Here is a 19,908-nt window from a genome sequence, read left to right on the forward strand (position 1 = left end):
TGTATTATGCCTCCATCAGAAAGGACGAATACCCAACTTTTGTAGCAACATGGATGGGACTGGAAGAGATTATGCTGAGTGAAAGAAGTCAAGCAGAGAAAGTCAATCATCATATGGTTTCACTTATTTGTGGAGCATAACAAATAGCATGGAGGATATGGGGAGATAGAGAGGAGAAGGGAGTTGGGGGAAATTGGAAGGGGAGGTGAACCATGAGAGACTATGGACTCTGAAAAACAGTCTGAGGGTTTTGAAGGGGCGGGGGGTGGGAGGTTGGGGTACCAGGTGGTGGGTATTATGAAGGGCACGGATTGCATGGAGCACTGGGTGTGGTGCAAAAATAATAAAACTGTTATGCTGAAAATAAAAAATAAATTAAGAAAAGAAAAAAACTACAAGGGGTCTTAGACACGGTATAGACCAAGCCCTACCACCCTTTCAACTATTTTTCTATTCACCCACTTCTCTCTCTTGGAGAAATTATTTTAATCACACTTCCTATCTATCAAAGTCCTGATAAGAAGTCTGGCTGGAGGATAGAATAAAATGATTAGAAATATTTCTTTCTAGTGTAGAGTTTATGACCCATGATTCTCCATGGAAAATGAGAGTTTGCCGCATCAGATTGGAAAAGAAGATTTTCTCTGCTCCCTTCCTGTCCAGCTCTGCTAAGAAATTATCATTACACCAAAGGTGCTCAGAACTTCAGAAACTTAAAAAACTTCAGAAACTTCAGAAACTTAAACCACTTTCCCCACTTATGATACAGTAAAACTTTATCTTGGCGGAATTAATGAGAAAAAAATCTTATCTGAAACTCCAATTGCTAAATCACAACTGAGGCAAAAACAACCCCAGCCTATCCTAATACAAATAGTCATATTACAAAGGACATCGAAATCCCTATGTACAACAGAATAAACAAAATCTTCTAGACCGATTTTGATGTCTTATTGTAATGAATTTATACCCTGAGCTAGCTACAAATCATTGAGAGATAAGACTTCCACATCTGGCCAAGATAGACCAGATTTATTCTCCCACCTGAACAAACACAAAATAAAAACCCTTCAAAATATGAAACAAGGGTATTCAAGACACCAAACATTACCTAATAAGGTCTTACTCAGAGGTAAGAAGCAAATTTGGTGGGCCCTACAACTGCCCTGTCTTACTAACTTGAGAGCAATTTTAGACCATGGTGCAGGGGTAGGAAATCTAGGCCAACCCCTTGAATTGAAGAGATGGACCTCTAAGCACAAGGAGGCCATTATGGCTAGAATTCATGAGATACAGTCCCATAGAGGAAGGATCTTCACAGAGAACTCCAGAGATGTGTAGAGGTCCTCCTTGAATATTCAGCAGAATACTGATCACACTAGGCATGGGAGGAAATTATTTAAGGCCAGAGAAAGAATCGCCTGACAGGATTAGAGGTAACAGTGCTTGATACACCTGCAGTCATAGAAGTAGAACATGTTCTTATCAACCAGAATGGAAAAACCTCAAGATTTATGGGATATTGGTTAGAATACTCAGAAGGGTCTTTCCTCAGTATTGGGGAAAATTAGCCCTAAACTGAACAATGCTCCAGACTTACCTAGGGAATCTTACAAATAAGAACTGAAAGGAACAGCTTTTTAATAATTTAACTGCATTCCAGGAAAAAAAGAACTAAAGAATATTTATAAGGTTATAAAATCCAACATTCAACAAAATATGGTCACAATGTCTGGTACCAAATAAAAAATTAGTGGGCATGCAAAAACACAAAGAGAAATATGACCCATAATGAAGAGGAAAATTAATAGGAACCTATCCAGAAATGACACAGGTGATAGAATTAGTAGAGATGGCCATTAAACAGTTTTTTATAACATATATTAAAACATTAATTAGCAAAAGGGAAGATATATAAATGACACAAATGGAACTGCTAAGGATAAAAACTATAATTTTGGAGACGAAAAAATAAACTAGATGGGATGAATAGCAAATAAGATATTGTAGAAGAAAAGATTTTTCAACTTGAAGTCATAGCCATAAAGTCAATTCAATATCAAATGAAGAAAAAAGAGAAGTAATAAAAAAAGTAACAGGGCATTAGTGACCTGGGACAATTCAAATGTGCTAGTATATTTGAGTGAAGTCCAGGCAGGAGGAGGTGTTGGGGGAGACCAGAAAAATATTTTAAATAATAAGGGACAAAAGTTTTTCCAAATTTGATTAAAACTATAAACTCATGGGTCTAAGATGCATAATAAAAACAACACAAGAAACACAAAGAAACTACACCCAAACACACTGTGATCACATTACGTGCTGAGGAACAAAGATAAAGATGATAGCAACTTTCTCATTAGAAATTAAACAAGTGAGAAGACACTAGAGCAACATCTTTAAAGTTCTGATAGGATTTTTTAAAAAGTCTACCTAGAATTCTATACCCAGTGAAAAGAGCTTTCAAACTCCCTGGTGAAATAAAGACTTTTTTGGATATATAAAAGCTGAAGGAATCTGGCACCAGCAGACTGCTCTTTAAAGGAAGGAAGTTTCTAATGCTTGGAAGATTAAACAAGGTGGAAATAGAGATCTTCACCAAAGAATGAAGTGACCAAAAATGGAAACTATATGGGTAAATTTATAAACTATTTTTCTTATTATTTAAATGTCTTTAAAGGATGCTTGAGGACAATAGTGGGAAAATAAGGACCTCTGAAAATACTTCACCAATAATACCAAGGAGAAGACTGGCAAAAATTGTCAGAATCAACTTTTTTAGAACTCTGGAAGTTAACCAAATACTTGCAGCAATCCAGGAACTGTTTACTCAAAAAACAAAACAAAACACACCCCACAAAAACCAGTTGAATCTTGGTAAAAACACTGACCTTTGCAGTGTTTTCTCTTGCCCTATTCCCATCTCCCTATGCTCAGCTATGTGGTAGCCTAGAATACTAATAGCCCTCAAATCATTGTGAAAACCAACCACTTGGCAGCTACTGGAGTGCGCAGAAAAGCCTCATTCCAAATGACTGCCATTACTGACCTGTTTGGTGGTTCCCAGGATGAACGCATTCACAAAACTTGTCCATATATGACCTAACATAGAGGTGTGCCAGTGCCAATGAACTTTTCCCTGGGAGCATCAGTATTAGCTGTTTAATATTGCAACTGCCTCAGACTGTAGATAACAGTTGAGATAAACGATACGTTTACTACAAGTCTTTTTTTTTTTTTAAGATTTTATTTATTTATTTGACAGAGAGAAATCACAAGTAGATGGAGAGGTAGGCAGAGAGAGAGGGAAGCAGGCTCTCTGCTGAGCAGAGAGCCCGATGCGGGACTCTATCCCAGGACTCTGAGATCATGACCCGAGCCGAAGGCAGCGGCTTAACCCACTGAGCCACCCAGGCGCCCCGTTTACTACAAGTCTTAAACGGAAAATCTTTGGAAAAGAACAGGTACTAATGGGAGCATGCCCAGGGCTCTGTACATGCTCAGGAGAGACCTGAAAAGACAAAAGCCTCACCACTGCCTCTTCTCACCACTTTTTTTTTTTATTTTTAAGATTTTATTTATTTGACACAGAGAGAGAGAGCCAAGTAGGGGGAGAGGCAGGAAGTGAGAGAGGGGGAAGCAGGCTCCCTGCTGAGCAGAGAGCCTGATGTGGGGCTCAAGCCCAACACCCTGAGATTATGACCTGAGCCAAAGGCAGAGGCTTAACCCACTGAGCCACCCAGGTGCCCCTAACCCATAAAATTCTATACCAGCAGGAAGAGAAGGCTAAAAGAGGATTGTAAATGGCCTGGCTGAGAGTTGAAGCTGTGCTCCAGTGAGCTCAGTCACTTGGCAATGGCTGGGAGATCATTGGTTCCAGGCATTTAAGGAAATCTCTGTAAAGTAATTATATGGATGCTAATCTAAGCGAGCAGAGACTTTAGTGGCCACACATGATTAAAAAAAAATACAAACTTTGACAGAATTAGTACAGAAATATCATTAAACAAACAAATAAGCAACAATGACAAATAGTTACACTAACAAAACTTTGAGGGGCATTTGATATGCAAAGTCCTCACATTATTATTATTTTAAATTTCCAATTTTCAAGAAATAATTATAAGACATGCAAAAAGCTAAAAAGTATGGCTCATATATAGGCAAAGGAGTAGTTAACAGAAGCAATTCCTTGAGGAAGACTTGACTTTGGACTTAATTAGACAATCACTTTAAATCAGCAATATCAGTTTTCTTAAAAGTAAAGGAAACCATGAGAATATGAGAACACGTCTCACTAAATAGTGAATGTTAATACAAAGAGAGAAATTAGTTAAAAAGAACCAATAAGTGTGCTCACTTTGGCAGCACATATACCAAAATTGGAACAATACAGAGAAGATAAGCATGGCCCCTGTACAAGGATGACATGCAAATTCATAAGGAATTCCATATTTTTAACTGGAATTTAAATGAAACAAGAAAAAAGTAAATAAATACTTTAAAAATGAAAGAAGAACCAATAAGAAATTCTGGAGTTGAAAAGTGCAAAAACTGAAATGAAAAATTCACTAGTGGGGCTCAAGAGTATATCTGAACTTGCAGAAGAAAAAAGCTTTTGGCACACTTGAAGACTGGTCAAATGAGATTATCCAGTCTAAGAAATAGAAAGAAAAAAGAATGAAGAAAACGGAATAGAACCATCTGAGAACTATGGAGCACTGTCAAGTGAATCAACAACCTTAGTAACAGGAGTCCCAGAGGGAAAAGGAAGAGACACAAGAGCAGAAAGAATATTTGAAGAAGTGGTAACCAAAAGTTACCAAAATTTGATGAAATACATTAATCTGCACATCTGAAGAGTTCAATGAACTCCAAATAGAAATAGCTCAAAGAGAATCTCACCAAGATACATTAGAATCAAACTGTCAAAAGTCAAAGACAAAGAATCTTCAAAGCAACATTGCAGAAGCAATTCATCATGTACAAGGGATCCTTCATAATATTACTAGGGAATTTCTCATCAGAAACCAAGGAGGCTAGAATTATTGGGACAGTATATTCAATGTGTTAAAAGAAAAAAAAACTATCAACAAAGTATCCTATTATCATAGAACTATCCTTCAAAAATGAATGAGAGTGTAAGACATATTCAGATCAACAGGCACTGAGAGAATTCACCATACAAAAACAGAAGAAACATTTATATATATTTTATATTATATTTATATATATGAATATAGAAAATCTAAGAAACAATAAAAGGTATATTTTTGGCTAAAATGAAAGGACACTAGACAGTAACTAGAATCCACATGGATTCTTATCTGTACTAAAATACTAGTACAGGTAACTGTATAGGTAAATACAAAAAAAGGGGATATCTGGGTGACTCAGTCGGTTAAGTGTCTACCTTCAGCTCATGGGATCCAGTCCCACATCAGCTTTCCTGCTGATCTTCTCCCTCTGCCAGGTGCTCCCCCAGCTTGGGCTTTCTCTCTCTCTCTCTCTCTCTCTCTCTCTGTGTGTGTGTGTGTGTCTCATTATGACAAATAAATTTAAAAATCTTTTAAAAAGAGTATATATGTATATTTTATTTTTAACTCTTTTTCCTCTGAATGTAAAGGACAGTTGCATAAAGCAATAATTATAAATCTGTGCTGATGGTCATGCAATGTATGAAGATGTAATTTTTATTAAAATAAAAGCACAACAAAGAACAGATAATGAAGCTATATGAAAGAAAACTTTTTATATACTATTGAACTGAATGGATGGTTATAACTTAAGATGTTAATTGTAATCCACACAGCAAACAAGAAGAAAATAACTCCAAATAAATAAAATTTAAAAAATGACAAGGGAATGAAAATTCTTTTTAATACAAAGAAGGAAGTTATGGAGAAATGTAGAAACAAAAAATATATAGGATATAAAAAACAAGGAGCAACATAGCAGTCACAAGCCCTACATTATCAGTACTTACATTAAATGTGAATGGATTAAAGGACACCTGGGCAGCTCAGTTGGTTAAGCATCCAACTCTTGATTTTGGCTCAGGTCATGATCTCAGGGTCATGAGATCCAGCCCTACATCAGGTTCCATCCCAGGAGTGGAGCCTGCTTGGGATTCTCTCCCTCCCTCTCCTTCTGCCCCTACTTCAACTCTCTCCCTCTCAAAAAAAGGTGAATAGATTAAACAATACAACCAAAATAAAGAGATTGGCAGAATGGATATAAAAATCATGGTCTATCTTTGTGCTGACCACAAGAGACACACTTTAGATTCAAAGACACAAATAGATTGAAAGTAAAGGGATAGAAAAAATACACCATGCCATGAGTAACAAAAAGAGAGATGCACTAGCTATACTAATATCAAATAAAATAAACTTTTAAGAGAAAAGTTGTTACTAGAGACAAAGACATTTTATAAAAATAAAAAGACATTTTATTTATTTTTTAAAAAATTTATTTATTTGACAGACAGAGAGTACAAGTAGGTAGAGCAGCAGGCAGAGGGAGAAGCAGACTCCCTGCTGAGCAGGGAGTCCGATGCGGGGCTCGATCCCAGGACCCTGGGATCATGACCCGAGCCGAAGGCAGTCATTTAACAGACTGAGCCACCCAGGCGCCCCTAAAAAGACATTTTATAAGAGTATCTGGAAAATATCTATGTATCTCTATACCTGTATCTATATCTAGATATCTCAGAACAGAGTCCCAAAATATAGGAAGCAGAATCTGACAGAAATGATGAATAGACAATCTAACAATAATATTTGGATACTTGAATACCCTAATATCAATAATGGGTAGAACAATGAGGCATAAGATCACCAAGAAAATAGAAACCTTGAACAACACTATAAATCAACTACATCTAATAAACTGCTGTAGAATACTCCACCCAACACCGAATACACACTGTCTAAAGAGCACATGGAACTTTATCCAGGATAGACCATATGTTAACTCATAAAAATGTCTTGATAAATTTTAAAGGACTGAAGTCATACAAAGTCTGTTCTCTGACAACAACAGAATGAAATTAGCTGTAGGAAATTGAGAAATTCACAAATATGTGGAATTAAATAACACATCCTTAAATACCTAATGGTTAAGTGAAGACATAACAAAGTAAATTAGAAAATACTTGAAGGTGAATGAAAACAAAACTAAAACACTTAAAAACCTATGCGGTATGACTAAAGTGGTGATTAGAGAATAATTTATTACTGTAAATGCTTATATTTTAAAAAGACCCAAAAGATCTCAGTTAATACCTGACCAACTACCTTGAAAGTTTACAGAAAGGGGTGCCTGGCTGGTCCAGTGGGCAGAGCATGCGACTCTTGGTCTCCAGGTCATGAGTTCAAGCCCCCACCCTGGGTGTAGAGATTACTTAAAAAAAAAAAAGTCTACACAAAGATTAAACTAAGTCAAAAGCAAGCAGAAGGAAAGAAATAGTAAATATTAGAATGGAAATCAATGAAGTTGAGGGTAGAAGAACAATAGAAAAAAATCAACAAAACCAAAAGTTGCTTGATTGAGAAAAATTAATAAAATTGACAAACTTTTAGCTAAACAGACCAAGACAAAGAGAAGTCTCAAATTATTAAGATCAGGTATGAGAGAAGGAACATTACTACTGACATTACAGAAATAAAAATAACTATAAAAGAATACTATAACTATATAAAGAATAAAAATAACCAACATTACAGAATAAAATAACTGTAAAATAATAAACTGTATGTAGACAAATTAGACACACTAGATGGAATAGACAAATCTCTAGCAGGACACAAACTACCAAAACTGACAAGAAGAAATGGAAAATCTGAAGAGATATAACAAATAAAGAGATTAAATAATTTAATTTCCCCACAAATAAAAGCCTAGGATCAGATAACTGAAGAATTTTAGCAAGTGTTTAAAGAAGAACTAACACTAACTATTCACAAAATTTTCCAAAAAATGTAAGACTTCCCAACTCATTCCATGAGGCCGATACTTCATGGATACCAAAATCTTGTTACCAAAACCAGAGAAAGGCATTACAAGAAAACAAAACTGCAGACCAGTATTCCTTACAAATATAGATGTAAAATCTTTTTAAAAACCACAACATATCACTAGCAAATCCAATTTAGTAAGTTATAAAAAGCACAGGACCAGATATCTTCACTGGTGAATTCTACCAAACATTTAAAGAAGAATGAACACCAATTCTGCTCAAACTCTTCCAAACAATTGAAGAGGAAGGAACATGTCTCAAGTCATTTTATAATGCCAGTGATATGCAGATAATAAAGTCAGACAAAGACACTATGAGAAAGCTCCAGATATATATCTCTTATGAATATTGATGCAAAAAATCCTCAACAAAATACTAGCAAAACACATTAAAAGGATTATATACCGAAATTAAGTGGGATTTATACCAGAATATGAGGTTCATTCAACATATTAAAATCAATCAGTGTAATACACCTAATTAATAGAATAAAGAAAAAATACCCACATGGTTATCTTGATGCTTTAAAAGAATCTGACAATACCCAACAATCCTCCATGATAAAAACACTCAACAACTAGCAGTAGAAGGAGAAGGCCTCCATCTGATAAAGGGCAATTACGAAAAAAAAAAAAAAAAAACACACAACAGCTAACATCATACTTATGGATGAAAACCTGAAACCTTCCCCCTTGGATTAGAAACAAGAAAAAGAAATCCATTCTCATCATTTCTATTAAATATTTACCTAGGGTTTCTGCCCTGATCAATTAGGCAAATAAAATATCCATAAAGATTGGAAAGAATTAAAAGTATTTCTATTTCTATTTGCAGATGACATGACTTTATATACAGAAAATCATAAGAATCGACTAGAAATTATTAGAGCTAACAAATGCATTCAGCATAGTTTTTAAAATTATTCTATTCTTTTATAAATCTTGAAATGTTATACATTTTTACAATATCTATTTTATTTTATTATTTTTTAATTTAATTTTTTCAGTGTTCCAAGATTCATTGTTTATGCACCACACCCAGTGCTCCATGCAATATGTGCCCTCCTTAATACCACCACCAGGCTCACCCAACCCCCCTCCCTCCTCCCCTCCAAAACCCTAAGTTTGTTTCTCAGAGTCCACAGTCTCTCATGTTGATTTTATAACTGTGCATTCAGCATAGTTATGACATATATGTTATATTGCTATGAATTCAGCATATTGCTATGCACTCAGCATAGTTATAACATATAAGATCAACATCCAAAAAATTATATTTGTATACATTAGCAACAAACAATTTGAAACTCGAATTTAGGTAACACTTCCATTTACAGTAGTATTAGAAAGAATGGAATACTTAGGAATAAATTAAACAAAAGAAGTACAAGACTTGTACACTGAAAACTATAACACAACACTGAAAAAAATTAAAGAGACCTACATAAATGGAAAGACATCTAGTATTTATGGTTTGGAAGGCTTAATATTGTTAAAATACAATATTCCCCATGTGGTGCACAGATTCAATGCAATCTATCAAAGTCCCAGCTGACTACTTCTTTTTTTTTTTTTTTGAAGTTAGTGACAACTGATCCTAAAATTCATATGGAATCAAAGAACCCTGAATAGCCAATCCTGGAAAAGAAGAACAAAGCTCGGAGACTCACTCTTGATGATTTCAAAACTTACAAAATGTTACAGTAATCAAGACTGTGTGGTACTGTCATAAAGACTGACATACAGATCAGTGGAATGGAATTTAGAGTCCAAAAATAAGCCCATACATCTATGGTCAATTGATTTTTCGAAGGATGCCAAGATATCAGTGGGGTGAAAGAATAGTCTTTTCAACAAATGGTTCTGGAACAACTGCATAGCTACACGCAAAAGAATGAAGTTGGACTCTTACCTCACACCATGTATAAAAATTAATTTGAATGATTAAATAATTAATTATAGAGCTACAACTTTATATAAAGCTCTTAGAAGAAAACAGGGGCAAGTCTTCATGACCTTGGTTGAGGCAATGGTTTCTTAGATATGATAGCAACAGCAAGAAAAGTGAAAGGAAAAAGAGAGAAATGGAATTCCACCAGAATATAAAATCTTTTGTACTTTAAAGGACACCATCAAGAAATTAATAAGACAACCCTCAGAATGGGAGAACATGTTTGGAAATCATATATCTGATAAGGGATTAATATTCAGAATATATGAAGTACACTTACAGTTCAAAAATAAAGTGAAAAAAAATAACCCAGTTTAAAAATTGGCAAAATATCTGAATAGACATTTCTCTAAAGAAGGTATATGAGTGACCAGCAAGCTCACAAAAAAGATATTCAACATCATTAGTCATTAGGGAAGTTAAAATCAAAACCACAATGAGACCAGTTCACACACACTGGGTGGTTATAATTTAAAATTGGAAAAATACATTTTGGAAGGGATGTGGAAAAATTAGAACATCTGTACATTGCTGGTGGAAATGTAAGTGGTGCATCTGCCATTGGAAAATAGTCTGATAAATTCTTCAAGAAATTAAACAGACTTACTACATGACCAAGCAAATCTACTCCTTGGTACATACTCAAAAGAATTGAGAATAGGTATTCAAACAAATACTTGGACATGAGTGTTCATAACAGCATGATTCACAATCACCAAAAGATAAAAACAACCCAAATGTCAATGTAGTAATAGATAAACAGAACATGCTATATTCATGAAATAAATTATTATTAAACAAAAAGGACTGAAGTTCTCATATGGGGTATAACGTGGCTGAATCTTAAAAACATAGTGTCAAATGAAAGAAACCAAACCAAAAATGCCATACATATTGAATGATACCATTTACATGAACATCCAGAGTAAGAAAATCCATTGAGACAGAAAGTGGATTAGCAGCTGCCAGGGGCTTTGGGGAGTGGGAAGTGACTGCTCAATGGTTATGAGGCTATCTTTGGGATGATGAACATGTTTTGAAACCAGATAGATGTGGTGATTGCATACATTGTGAATGTATTAAATGCCACTTTGTTTGCTTTAAAATTATTAGCTTTATGTTATGTGAATTTCACCTCAACTAAAAAAAAAAAAGTAAAGGAATGAAGTATTGATGCAGGCTACAACATGAATGAACTTTCAAAACATTATGGTAAGTGAAAAAAATAGGCACAAAAGGGCCATATATTACATGACTACATTTATATGAAATGTCCAAAGTAGGTAAATCCTTTATTTTACTTTCATTGAAGTGTAGTTGACATGCAACATTACATTAGTTTCAGGCAGACAACATAGTGACTCAACAACTCTGTATGTCACACTATGCTCACCACAAATGTGGCTACCATCTGTCACCACACAATGCTATTATAATACCATTGACTATATTCCCATGTTGTACCTTTTACTCCCATGACTTACTCATTCCATAACTGCAAGCCTGCACCTCCCACTCTTTTTCACCCATTTTCTTTTTCTGCCTCCCCCTCCCTTCTGGCAACCACCAGTTTGTTCAGAGTAAGCAAATCTCTAGAGAGAGAAAGAAGACTGGTGGTTGCCTGGGGATAGAGAAGGAGGGAGAAATGGAGGTTGGGGGAGGATAGGGAGTCACTGCTAATGGGTGTGGGTTTTTTTTTTTTCTTGAGGTCATGAAAATGTTCTGGAATTAGTGACAATTGCCCCGCTTTGTGAATATACTAAAAACTATTTAGTTATATACTTTAAGAGAGTGAATTTCACGGTGTGTAAGTTATATCAAATAAAAAAAAGAGAATGAACTGTTTAAACAAAAATAATAAGGATGTAGTATGGGGTTTATAACATTCAAACTACCTTGTATGAAAATAATAGCACAAAGCTCAGGAGGGGAGAATTGAAAGTATACTTATTGTAACATTCTTAAAGCATATGTAAGGTGGTATTATATAACTGCAATGTAGATTGTGATAAGCAGTCACTAAATTGAACAGAATGTTATAGTTAATATACCACAAAGAAGGTAAAATGAAATCAGAAATAAACATTTCACTCATCCAAAACCAGGCATTAAAAAGTGAACAAAATACAAATGATACAAATAGAAGACAAATAGCAAGATGATGGATTTAAACCTAACCATTTCAATAACCACATTAAATGTGGTCTACTAAAGAAAAAAGATTGTTCGATGTATAAAAAAGCAAGATCCAACTATTTATTTGCTGCCTAAAATAAATGTCCTTCAAATATATAGAGAGGGGAACGCCTGGGTGGCTCAGTCTGTTAAGTGGCTTCCTTGGGCTCAGGTCATGATTCCACAGTCCTGGGATGGAGTCCCACATTGGGCTCCCTGCTCAGTGGGAAGCCTGCTTCTTCCTCTACCTCTGTCTGCTCCTCCCTTGCTTGTGTTCTCTCTCTCTCTCTCTCTATCCGGCAAATAAATAAGTAAAATCTTTAAGAATATATATATACATATATATATAGAGAGAGAACAAGATTAAAAGTAAAGTGACTGGAAAAAGACCATGCTAACACTAACACAAAGAAGGCTGGATGGCTACATTGTTATCAATGTAGATTTCAGAGCAAAGGTTATTAACAGTTTCTTTACCATATTACCATTATCATAATGATAAAGGGATCATTTCATCAACAGGATGAAAAAATCATAAATATTTATGCACTTAGTAACAGATCTTGAAAATAGATGAAGCAAAATGACAGTCACAAGGAAAAAAGGCATAACACATTGTCTTGTGCCCATGGCTGCTTCTGCTAGCTCAGAGAGGTCAGGAAAAATACATTGCTTTCTCAGACTAAAAGAAGGATGTGTTTATGAGAATGGTTTTAGGCTCTTATCTCTTTCCTCTCCGTGGGGGGAGCTCTGTGTGCTTCTGCTTGCCTTAAGATGGGCAACAGTTGCACATCTGAAAGTACACAGTCAACTTTAAGAACATATTCAAACCTAGTAATCTCAAAGTCTGCTTTGCTACTCTACCGATTACCAAAAACTAAGTAGGGCCCTATTTTAGTCTAGATGTTTTCCAGCTTATCTTTAACATTTACCGCCTCTCTAATATGATAAATAACCACATACAGCTTGGCCCACTTGGCTCGATGTTTGTTCATCTGATTCCCAGCCTAAATTTCTGCTGAAGGGAGCCAAATAAGGAAAGCTGCTACACGTGAAACATGACCAATGGAGGTTATAGTTAGTGAACTCAAGTTGCTTCTCTGTGTGTTTAGTGTATATTAATGTAAATGAAAAATGACAAACTTTCCTGTTGGAACTACAAAGAAATTTTCCCCTCCACGGAGTGTGTTGTGCATTGTCTATAATAGAAGATAGATGGTATCTGCATAGTCTGAGGTCTACATAACAATCAAGACACACTGGTTCCTTCTTGAATAGTAGTAGTGCTGCAGAGTTCTCAGACTAGGGCATTCAAATTCCAGGAGCTTGTCTGGATTCAAGAGTCCCGAAGAAGCTCAAGTGAGGTAGGCATCAGGCCAGACTCACAAGGTTTTCTTTAGCTGCGGAGGCTTAGACCAGACCAACAAGAGTATCCTAAAATACAGCGAATTCACTGTAAGTCCCTTGTGTCCCAGGGCTAATTCTAAGGAACCTCAGTCACTGTGAAAAACACTAATCCGTAACTGGGAACAGCTTCCCAAAGCATGTAGTTCATTACTTCTCATGCGACAGAGACTCCTGTAGTGCCAAGAGTCTCCATCACACAGGATTCTGATTTTTTTGATACAGGCATTTTTCAGGACTAGAAGGTGATGATTAGGTTTTGAGTGAAAAAGAACTTAATAACTTGTTTGGTAACCTTGGGATAGTCACATAACCCTTGTAAGGCTTGGCTTCTGCATCAGTAGATGGAGACTAATCCTTGCACTGTTGGAATACATCAGGGTTGCTGAGGCTCAGATGACATAATGTGTGGTGAATTACATTTTAATGAGAACTATATAAATGTAAGGTATTACTTTTGTTGCTATTGAGGCATCAGATATAGTCTTCCTTAGAGCCCAAACAAGGGTCAAATTATTGTGTCAGAGAGGGACAAAGATCTGACAACTGGTTTACTGTTGTGGCTTGTGATAAACTGGCAATAGCAAGCACTTTATTGGCCTTGAGGAAATCGACCAGAAAGCAATTTTACTTCAAAATTAAGTATGGTCTTTAAAAAGTCACCTCTTGGTAGGCTCCATCTGGACCTGGTTGAAATTAGTGAGTAATCTGACTGCCTTTGGCTTTAGAGTTGGTCCCATCTTCTGTAATCTCCAGTCTAAACATTCCCTCTTGTACCCTTGATGAACAGAAGGGAAGCAGATCTGAAGTGCTTCTCTGGGCTCACCTGTCATAGAGGTTCTTGAGGCTAGAAACCACTTATTTTAGGTGGTTTAAATTGTTTATTTCTTGGCCTAGTAACACCTAGGGTTGCTTTTATTGACTGCAGACATGTAAAACTGGCTTGGCAAATTTCTCTGGTGGACATAGCACCACCAGGAATTTTCTTTCTGGAGCTTTCAAAGATCAGTTAACAGTGCTTAGGATCTTGTCTGCCAGTTGGGCAACTAAGATTCTTCATTTTGGAGTAGGATGGAGCAAGGCAAATAACCACCTAGGGAGAAGTTAAAATGTATGTTTTTTTTTTTAAGAGATTCAGTGGAGCAATATTTAGAAAAGTAACTAAATAATTTAGGGCCATAATGAACATATTTTGTCTCATTTGTTTCACCCTAATAACCTTGGAATGCAGCTTCCAAAAAAGCTTGGTAAGCTAGGTCTTAGATTAAGTAATGTTAATTCACATTTCTGTTGGTCAATCCCTCAGTTCAAAGTGGAAGATGCTACTCATGCATGCCAGTTTTACCAATCCATGCTCATTTTCCCACGTATAGAATAGAGCACCTCCACCAGATTTTAGAGACTAGAAGCACTTGTGCATTTGTCAGGGTATTAATAGTGAAAAGACAAGGCACTAAATTAGGATAATCTGAGGAACGTTTAATTAGAAAGATACAGGTTGTAAAAAAAAAAAGAAAAGAAAAGAAAGATACAGGTGGTGTGTAGGAGAACCACAAAAGGAATCCAGGACTAGCAGCATAGCAGCAGCAGACTTATCATAAATAGACCTGAAGAAATGAGAAGAAATTGGTGACTGGAACCAGAATGGTAAATAATTTCGAAGAGCAGATCATCTTGAGAGGAGCAGGGACATTCAACTGAAGAGCACAAGCTGACCTGAGGTCACTACATGTGCCCCATGAAAATAAATACCCTAACATCAGTCTTGTCCTTTGCTCTTCTATCCTGCAGGGTATCCCATTGGTTGAACTCAACCAAAAGCCAGAGGGCACAGGAACCCTCTGGGCACAGAAAGTAGGGCAAAGAATGCCATGAGAACCTGGAAAAGGAAAACAAAAGAGAAAATGTCATAATGTCAACAATTTGTCATCTCATTAGATCATACGTTGGGCACACAATTCACTACATAGAGAAATAGAGGCAAGGTTACATACGTATGATCTTAGCTTGTCCACGAGTTAGGGAATGGCTTAGTGAGCCAGCTTCCCCAGGATAGCTAGTGCTGGCAAAATGTCTCATGATCTATTCCAGTCTAACTTAGAATTAGTAAGATTTGATAGTCAGGATGGAAAAGCATACCTCTTCTTAGGAGTATATATTATAATGACTATCCTTCTTGGTTGAGTTGATTTTGGATTGCTATCTGTCATGGTGCTATACAGCTAATAAATATCTAATGAACGTTTGTTGTCGTCGAACTTGGAAGACAGGCCTATCTGGATTTATTATTTCAGTGTCCCAATTTATGAGTACTTCCACCATAGAAACCTTCCAAATATCCTGAATGTACTCCAGAAACCACTGCTTTAAAATAAATGATGTATGATTTATAAATACTATTCAGTTGATCCCTAGCTGCCTAGGGATGAGGGTGTTTGTATAGTGCAGCATGAGAACAGAACTTCTCTGCTAAAGAAGCCAACTGAAGTGTTGGCCAAAAAAAGTGATTGCACTTTGCTTCTGTGTTGAGAGGCATGGGACGTACTACCAGAGCCAATTCCTAATCAGGCTCTTAAGAAAATCTTTCATAGCAAAGCTGTCCCTTCTTTTGGATGCAGACATTGGGAAACTGGGCCACCTCTTAAAATACTTGTTGATCTTTATGAGGAAGAAAGAATACATGAAGCTTGAAACAAGAATCTGGAGGGAGAGCTTCAAAGGACTTCACCACCACCATCAACAATGAGCTCAACAAATCACTACACATGCTTATTTATTTTTATAGGCAATAGTGCCCTCTTGTGATTAACATATGAATAACCCTTCTGATGGCTTGGTATAACCAGTGAATTTTCAATTAACCATGCCAATCGAGGCAAAGAACTTCATAGACACCACAAGAAATAAAGGGTTCTTCAAATTTGGCCAAATGAGAAAATACACTGTACAATCACAGAATGTCCAATGGTACCTCTTTGGGAGCTTGGAAGTGATGAGCGTAACACCAACCATATGTATATCACTCGGTTTGTAGATGTAGTGACTACTTGTATCTGGTTAAGGAAGAATAGCTTATCCGTTGCCTGCATATGTGGGAAAACCATTAGGCATGTATGACTATAAAACTCACTATAGGTAAATACTAGAGCAATTAACATCAGAATAATCTTGCATTATTCAGTGACAAGGGAGGGTCAACAACATTAAGGTCCTAGAATGGATTGAATTCATGTACTTTAAACAACAAAGCAGGACGGGGGATAGCTGGGGGGTTAAGAAACACATAAACTACATTACATGCAACCATTAAAATGTTAGATTCTTTCTGAGGCAACGTTTAACCAGATAAAAGGAGAGGGAAAGCAACAAACAGCAAAATCTCTGAAATTAGTGCTTGCAACTGTAACCCAAGGAACAACCTTTAGGTGTATGCAATATCATGTTTTCATTTAAAATTACCCATTAGTGTTTTCATTCACATGGTTATATGGAAAAATGAAGCTAGAATTTACATGTGGCTAGCCTTGAAATCAACAGTATTATTAAGTAGTTCCCATTCTTTAGAATCTAACTTCTACAACTAGGGACTCTAAGCTTTAGCTTTTGCATGGGTTCATATGAGGGTCTCAAATTCTCAAACTTGTTTTGGTTGTTTCATATTTTAATTGAAATACAGATTTTATTATAGAGGTTTTTAATGCCTCTTCCTTTTAGCAAGTTCTCAACTATAGAGCTACATGTGTACATTCTTATTCATCAGGAATATTAACTCACTAATCTATTTTTAACATTATTAATGAAGTCTTCCCTAAATAGAAAGTAGTTCTTCCTTTCTCAGCCATCGCCATCAATACAATATTGTTAATACATTTTTATTGTAAAAGTACTTTCCAATGGGTTGTTACGTTTATTAGAAAAAGTTTACATTACTCCATGTCTTCTATCAGCTATGAGTGATCAAAATTTGCAGAAACCTCTTTGGAACTGCTCTAAATGATTCTCCGAGAAGGGACTATTTGTTGATGTGAAGATGTGTAATCCATCTGTAAATGAGCAGATTTTTACACATAGTCTGAAGAGATATACAACAATCCATTCTTACAACATAGGATATCTTTAATTAAATCGATATTGGTGAGTTAAAAAACATGAAGTGAAAAGAAGACAACTAGGGAAATAAGGTATTCTATGGCTATTTATAATAAAATGTTTAAAATTAAAAAAGAGGAAGAAACATTAATTGGCTTTGTAACTGAAGAGAGAAGACTAACCAAGAGATCACAGGAAAATAATTCTTACAGAAGAAGCACAGGGAACAAATCATCATCTTTTGCATATTTTTGTTTCTCAAAATTATTTGGCAGGACTTGGCCTAGCTAGGGATGAGCAAAAACAAGATGTAAGAAAAATTTAAAAAGAGGGCATCTAGTACTAAGAATCTTGAAGAATACAGCAAAACAGAAAATGTTCTATTAGATATTATAACTTGGTATGTAACATGAACATTTAAAATTCTGATTAAAGTGACTAAAATGACCTATATTTTTTTAAAAAAAGTCAAATAAGAATTTAGGGGATAGAACTCAAAATAAATTTACTCTTAGTAGTAATTTGATGTGAGAATATAAATTCTTTCAGTTTGGTAAACATGGATACAAAATCCTGTTGTCTGTATTCTACATTTGCATAGGTTGTCTATAAAGAGTGATACATGTCAGGTCACATCAAAATGAGTCAATACTTTGAGCAAAAAGGCTGTTTACACAATATACACATTCTTTACTTACAGAGCAAGATAAGATTAACACTTTTACATTAAAAACCTGGGATACAGTAGGATTAGTAGCACCATGAAAAATAATTCTTCCCCCAAACTGCAGTCTTTTATTTTACTCAGTGTGATTCTTATCTTTATTTAACTTTTAACATACTGTTTTAAGTTACTGGGCAAAATATATAATCTTCATCTTATAATCCTGGGGAAAGTCATTCTGGACCCAAGAAGTAAATTCCTTTATTCATTCATAGAAAACTAATAGAGACCTTGCTCTGGCACGTTGTTGAGGTACATCTGTATCTTCATGGTTACTAGTCAGCATGTTCTCTTGGTCATATATAGTAGCACCATTGGTGGCAGCAGTGGTAAAGTTGGGAGGAGTGAGACGTTGCATCATGGGAATTTATATATATATATCTCACATTTAAAAACACAAGGAATTCTTCAAAATGTTATGTCCTCTTCATGCACACTTGACATCGGCTAATACGTGTCCTCAAGTCTCCTGCTTTCAGTGTTTCTGACTGAGGTTTGCTAGGAGATAAGAAACAAGACAATCAAATTAGCTTTCTCTAGTTTTTCAATTCTATTATTGGTTCAGATTCATACCCAAACATCCTATTTTTGCTTAAGTAGCTCTCCTATGACTTAATCACTAACTTTTGAGCAATGTGATCTAGTGCAGTAACTGGTATGGCCGAGGAGCCATTAGTTACCGCGAGGAGCCATATAGTTATTTTTGTGACTCTTCTCTCTACCACTATTTCCTCTATTTGTCTCTCCCTCTTTATCTCTTATACATTTTTCTAACAGTCCTAGAATAAGGGAGATCTGAGCAACTGATGATGAATAAATGATAAAACATATGCATATGAAATGCAAAAAGATAATTTAAGAAAAATATCAACTAATGATAACTCAAAAGAAGCAATATATAAAAATTAATTTAAACAAAAAAAAATCTAATTTAAAGGACCTACCAAGACTGAAGTATCCTCAAGTACATATACTAAATGTGGTCTTACTCATTCAGACACTTGGATGAGAGCACTGAGAACATCCTGGGAAAGGGACGCCTTCATGACTCAGTTGGTTAAATGTCCAACTCTTGATTTCACCTCAGGTCATGATTTCGAGGTTGTGAAGATCAAGTCTTCATCAGGCTCCATGCTAGGCATGGAGCCTGCCTAAGATTCTCTTTCTCTCCCCCTTCTCCTCCCCACTCCTATCTCATGCTCTCTCTCTATCTCTCAGAAGAAAAGAAAAGAAGAGAAGAGAAGAGAAGAGAAGAGAAGAGAAAAGAATAGAAAAGAAAAGGAGAGAAGAGGAAAGATAAGATCCTGGGCAAAGAGATCACTGGACTGAGGCAGGGATCATAGATCACAGCTTCAATCTTCAATTCCTGGGTAGCCTCTGTCTAGTTGAGCAGCTCAGTTATTGTTGAGCAGGTTTGAAAGTTTATAACCTTTCTTTGCTTTGTGTTTGCTACTGAAGGATTACTACTACCTAGCCATCTGAAAGCACACATACCTAACATAAGCCAAGTCTGTTTTTCTGTCCTGAGTCAGGTATATGAAAAGAA

At 35.8% G+C, this 19,908-nt stretch overlaps 1 protein-coding gene and 1 non-coding gene across 5 annotated transcripts in view; one reads left to right on the forward strand and one right to left on the reverse strand.

The window, feature by feature from the left end:
- Positions 1–4,352: 4,352 nt before the first annotated feature.
- On the forward strand, positions 4,353–4,459 carry LOC123388564. The gene has a single exon (XR_006603040.1). It is a non-coding gene; the product is annotated as a U6 spliceosomal RNA (small nuclear RNA).
- A 10,554-nt stretch (positions 4,460–15,013) lies between these two features.
- The window catches only part of COL4A5 (collagen type IV alpha 5 chain), a 255,574-nt gene continuing 250,679 nt past the window's right edge, over positions 15,014–19,908 (reverse strand). For all 4 annotated transcript variants that reach the window (XM_045068340.1, XM_004769034.3, XM_004769031.3 and 1 more), the window contains one exon: positions 15,014–18,860. In XM_045068340.1, the coding sequence (XP_044924275.1) occupies positions 18,779–18,860 (82 nt within the window). In that variant the 3' untranslated portion in view covers positions 15,014–18,778. The remainder of the gene's footprint in view (positions 18,861–19,908) is intronic.

Source organism: Mustela putorius, unplaced genomic scaffold (genome assembly GCF_011764305.1).
Source record: "Mustela putorius furo isolate JIRA1106 unplaced genomic scaffold, ASM1176430v1.1 tig00003901_pilon_pilon_pilon, whole genome shotgun sequence".
In the NCBI taxonomy this organism is placed as follows: domain Eukaryota; kingdom Metazoa; phylum Chordata; class Mammalia; order Carnivora; family Mustelidae; genus Mustela; species Mustela putorius.